General features: G+C 29.7%; 1 protein-coding gene across 1 annotated transcript in view; it reads left to right on the top strand.

The window, feature by feature from the left end:
• Nucleotides 1-353: 353 nt before the first annotated feature.
• The window catches only part of LOC106682817 (ATP-binding cassette sub-family F member 3), a gene marked incomplete in the record, with an annotated part of 21,889 nt that continues 17,072 nt past the window's right edge, over nucleotides 354-5,170 (top strand). Inside the window, 5 exon segments of the mRNA XM_067048330.1 lie at nucleotides 354-511; nucleotides 805-913; nucleotides 3,383-3,566; nucleotides 3,677-3,805; nucleotides 4,702-4,796. Coding sequence (XP_066904431.1) covers nucleotides 439-511; nucleotides 805-913; nucleotides 3,383-3,566; nucleotides 3,677-3,805; nucleotides 4,702-4,796 — 590 coding nt within the window.

Genomic DNA, 5,170 nt, shown 5'->3' with positions numbered 1-5,170 from the left:
GACAAACGTGTAGATCCAGCCTACAAAATAAAAGGATGCGCTTGCAGCATCCCCTCCACTTCATATTTTGAATGGATCCAATATCAATTTTTTTTCTACAATTCACCAGTCTTGCTCTTTCACGATCAATCTTGATTTTTAGTTTTACTGTCATTCTGACTGACAGTCTCTTTTCATTAATATCGATCATCGCAAATTTCAAATACTTCTTTTGAACGAAATAAATTAATAAAAATTAAGAATGAATATAAAATTCAGTAAATTAAACCATAAATTATTCTTAAAACTTTATTTCATTGTTTAATTTTAAAAAAGGAATCGCTATTATTGAATTTGGTTGGAAATAAATTTGAATTTCTCGGAGGCGGGAACCCGATGCAAATTGATAATTTGAAGAGCGGCTGCCGAGTCGAGTGGAAACAGCTGTACTAATGTAAGATGGCTGCCTGTGGACAGCTCTTGAAAGATGAATTTCCCCTCATTAACGACGATTTGTTTGAATATGTCGAAGGTAATTCTTCTTCGTCAGTTTTATAACTATATTACAAAATCGCTAATTTTATCCCGAAACAATGCATGTCTGTTATCAATTACAGTGTTTAACCTGTACCATTTCAAAACTATTTTTGCATTGTTTTATCTCCTTATTTGAAATTTTATCTTGCTCAAGTTAAAATTATGTTCTCATACTTATTTTGTGTCTCCTTATAAGCTTGTATACCTCCTTACAATTGTGGTTTTCATTGTGTAAACAAAAGATTTGCACCACTATATTGAATCTTAATTGAAATGATTGGCGAACAGGTGTCATCACAAATGGTATCGATGACTTCGAAAGCAGTGAAGACTTGTATGAAGCCATCGGAGAAGTATTGCATGAGGTAGCAGATGGAAGGAGTGAAGATGATATAAGGTAAGCATGTTTTTTGTTTATCCTCATGTTCAGTTTCCCTTATTTCTATTCTAATTCATCTCAAGAAGTGGTATTCAATCAATGTAATAAGAAATAATTTATCAACCTATCTTTAAATTCTAAATTTATTGTGTTTTTTTTTTTTATTACCAATTTCTTTAAACATTCATGTCATTAAAAAAACCCAAAAAAATAACCAATAGTCAAAGAAGTTTAACTAATATTTATTGGTCGACAATTATAGGTATATATTTGGTTGAAATGTGCGTCACCCCTAATATAGTTCAGGGTAATTTTTTTACACCACAAGATATTCATAATAATTGTAAAATTTTGACACATCAGTAATATTCAAACAATAAGCAAAAATACTAATTGCTTATAGCAGTGAATTATTTAGTTTTAGGAATAGTTTTATTGCTCTCTCTTTTTTAATATTTAAATCAGAACTATCTAAATTTTTAGATGTTTTTTCATTTAATATATCCGTATTAATTGTTAATTACAAGCGTTTATTATTTAGTTAGGTTTTAAATCATTTTCATGTTTTTATTGAAAGCTTGATCAAATATTATATTGTGAAGTAAGTGTGATATTAATTTCTGGAATTATTATTAATTATAGAAACAAAAATATTATTATAATTATGTATAATAGTATTATATTTAATTGTAAATTACATATTACAAAAGAAAAAATTACATCTGTTCTACTATAAACCATGAAGAGTCAGGGGTGCAGTACTTTGTTAGGAAGAAGTGTTACTAGATCAATGGTTGTGCAAGGAGCTGATTTGGTCAGAATTATGCTCGACCGCCAGATTTTTACCCAATTTTGTGAGGCTGGGTGGACCCTGGGAGGCTCCCAAACCCACAGCTCTGACTTAAATTACAGTGAAACAGAAAATATTTATCCGCCACAGCCGGGTTTTAACTCAGGTCCCTAGAGTTAGTAGCACAGAGCCTTACCAATAAATTATATATTTTAATCAGAAATTTAATTTTGAATATAACAAAATGTATTGTGATTAAGGAAACTCATGTTTCAATTTACCAATATAATTAACCTTATAAATGTCTCTTTGTGAACAATTACTATCTTTACAATCGTAGAATAAACTTTGTTACAAGTAGGCAAAACAAGCTCCTGTGGTACAGGTAAAAATTTACAGAGTGCTGAGTTTGTATATGCCCGATTTTCACCAAAAAGGATCCATTAGGGAGTATGTATAACCAATTTGTACGAGCGGAAGTTGACTACTGCGATCTAATTAAAGCAGTAGTAATAATAATATAAATAAATAGAATATGGTCCAGGTGCGGTCAAAAAAACCGCACCCGGACCATATTCCATTCATCTATACACACGGTCAATTATCAATAATATAAATAGGAATTTTGAATATCTCATCACTGGAGCTGGTTTTGTGTTATAGAATTTGATTTATAGGAACATAGAATAGTAAATTTCATTTCACAAGATATCATTTGACATTTTATGGCAAAAAGATGGGATATGAGGTCATTGATCATTTATGTAATCTGTGTTCATAAGTTGATAACAATAACTAAATCATTCACCTGAAATTTCATAACTTAAAAGCATTTATAGACATGTGGTTTTCTTAGTTGGGAGTTAATATAAAATTGGAGATGGCGGATGCCTCTGTTTGATGCTTATTTGCATTTTCAATACTGTTTTATGCCTTACTTCTCTAACAACTAACCAATGGTCAAATATTTCTTAAGATTGTAACACAATAAACTTTTAGTTAAGCCCTTGTTTCGTATTTATATATTGAAAAAAATATATATTACATATTGAGAGATAGCTTCACTGAGAAAGGTGCAAGATGCCCATGCCTCATGCACCAACTAGTTTTGTTACAGCTAAAATCTCATGAGAATATCTCTGGGAAGTAAGTTGCAAAACATTTACCAACTGTAAAAAGGGTAGGAGGAACAAGCAATTATGTTACATGTATGGGGAAGACCCTGTCATAGAATCCAATGTTTCAGCCATTAGAATCCAAGTGAGAAATGATTCTCACTGCTCATTATGCTTTGCATTGTACATGACCTGCCCTTTGATGCCTGTTCTGATCTAAAGGGCATAAGACTTAATTTTAATCATGACAAGATCTACCTGTCGAAATTTACGATACTTACATGCTAAATGTATCATAAATTTGGCAGAGCTGCCACAACCCTACAGGGGGTTTATTTATATTTTATATCTAGAGCTTCATTCCAGCATAATCTGTGATGATATGCCCACGAAGTATGAATCCTTCAACACCTTAAAGGCATAATAAAACTTTTCTCTTATAATGCTATTTATTCGTTATAATTTATTACTATGTTGTTCAGATAACTTATTAAATGCTTATCTTCTATTATTTTCCTATTAAACCTTATTTATTTTTGAAAGGAATACGGTCCGGCTTATTTATTTTTGCATTTTTAATAGGGAAATATGCCAGAGAATATTGTCTTTAATGAAAGACGATAACAAAACAAACGGTGAGCTAAATGTAAATGGAGAAGCTAAAATTTTAAACGCTCCAGTACACCTTGGTTCAATGGCTGCTAACCTTGTCGAGACAGTCGATGACATCAAAAGCATATGGGTCATGCAGAGGGATGATGGTTTGGTGAGTGTCTTGTTAATTATTATAATTTTTTATTTTCAGATATATAAGTCTTATTTTAGTAATAATAATACCGTTTACATTATTTAATCCTTCAATAATTTTTTTATTAGAAAGTGGATGCCAAAAAGTTAGAGAAAGCTGAACAGAAACTGCAGCAAAAACAAGAAAAGCGTCAAGAAACAGCTGTAAGCAATAAAGCTGCTCCTATCCCAAAAATGCAGTCAGCTACGGCATCTCAGGTAATGTTTTTAAATTATCTACAATAAAAGAAATTAATTTTCTCTATATTATTTTTATTTTATCACAAATTATGTAATTGTGATAAATATAAATATAGTAAAAAAAAATTTAAAAAACATATTTAAACTTTCAATTCTGTACATGAGGATGGTTTCCAAGAAGCCAGATTGTTAATGTTTTAGGCGTATATGTTGTATAGTAAGTTAAAACTATTATTTGTTTGTTTTGTTAGTTTTGAAAGGGCGTTTAACAGCCTGGTCATCAACGCCCGTTGGTTGTTGGCTTAAAACTATTATTAAAGTTCTGTAAATTATGAACATTGATCTTAATTTTATCAAAAGTTAATTCTTTTGATTTCTATTGTGCCAAAAAAAAATTTGCATAACTTGTGTCTAATGGTGAAAATGTTAAAAATGTTCAGTTTGCAAATTAGAACATCATTTTGTCAAACTTATTCTTTCTGACATTGTTAAAATATTTTTTTTTTAGATAACTATTTTGCCTTTTAATCATATTCATAGTTTACTTTTAAGTTTATTTCAATAATTGTAACTTTTGTCTCACATTATTCGTTTCACTAATATATATTTTATGGAAAATAAAAATAGTTTAAATTTCACTATTATTAGTATTATGCTTTGAATTCTAAAAAAATTTTAGTATTTACGGATTAAAACTTATTGAATCTTGTAACTACAGCATTATAACGCGATAATGCGTTTAACTTATGAAGGCAATAGAAGTGTTTTAATCATATAATGTAAATTAATGTACGTATACAATTTCATTTTAAGTATAGTTTTCCTCCAACTTATTTCATTTGTGTATTTTTAAAGTAATTGATTTTATTTATCTGAATAGCTAAATATGATTTAATTATTTATGAAAATTCCAGGTTACGAATAAGAAAGAAATGAAGATGGAAGCTAAAGGAGTAAATCGGGCCCAAGATATCAGGATTGAAAATTTCGATGTTGCATATGGAGATAGGTCAGTTTGCCGATTGATTTCTTCTGTAAAACAGGTTATTATGTTTGTAAAAAAAAAAAAAAAAAAATGTAAATTTGTTTCTAAATAGTCTGTTTTTGAATCTGGTATCTCTAGCAGACTATTTTGGTCACTCAAGTGACTAAACTGTGACCTTGGCATTGTGAGCCATTTTCTAATTATTACCAATTGCTGTGTGAATTTGCCCTTGACACATGTCGTCTCCCACGACTGATCGACTGATGTCTTATAGTTTTACCTGAGAAGCTAATCCTGATTTGAATTAATTTAAATTAAAGTTATTTGCACAAAAATAAAACAATTTAATAATAAATGAATTTTAAAAATAAATATATATAAGAAGATGGTCAGTGTTG

This window comes from Halyomorpha halys, unplaced genomic scaffold (genome assembly GCF_000696795.3).
Source record: "Halyomorpha halys isolate HHAL.00 unplaced genomic scaffold, Hhal_1.1 Scaffold443.1, whole genome shotgun sequence".
NCBI classification, from domain to species: Eukaryota; Metazoa; Arthropoda; class Insecta; order Hemiptera; family Pentatomidae; genus Halyomorpha; species Halyomorpha halys.
The sequence above is the reverse complement of the archived record's forward strand: the minus strand, read 5'-3'. Positions and strand labels throughout refer to the sequence as shown.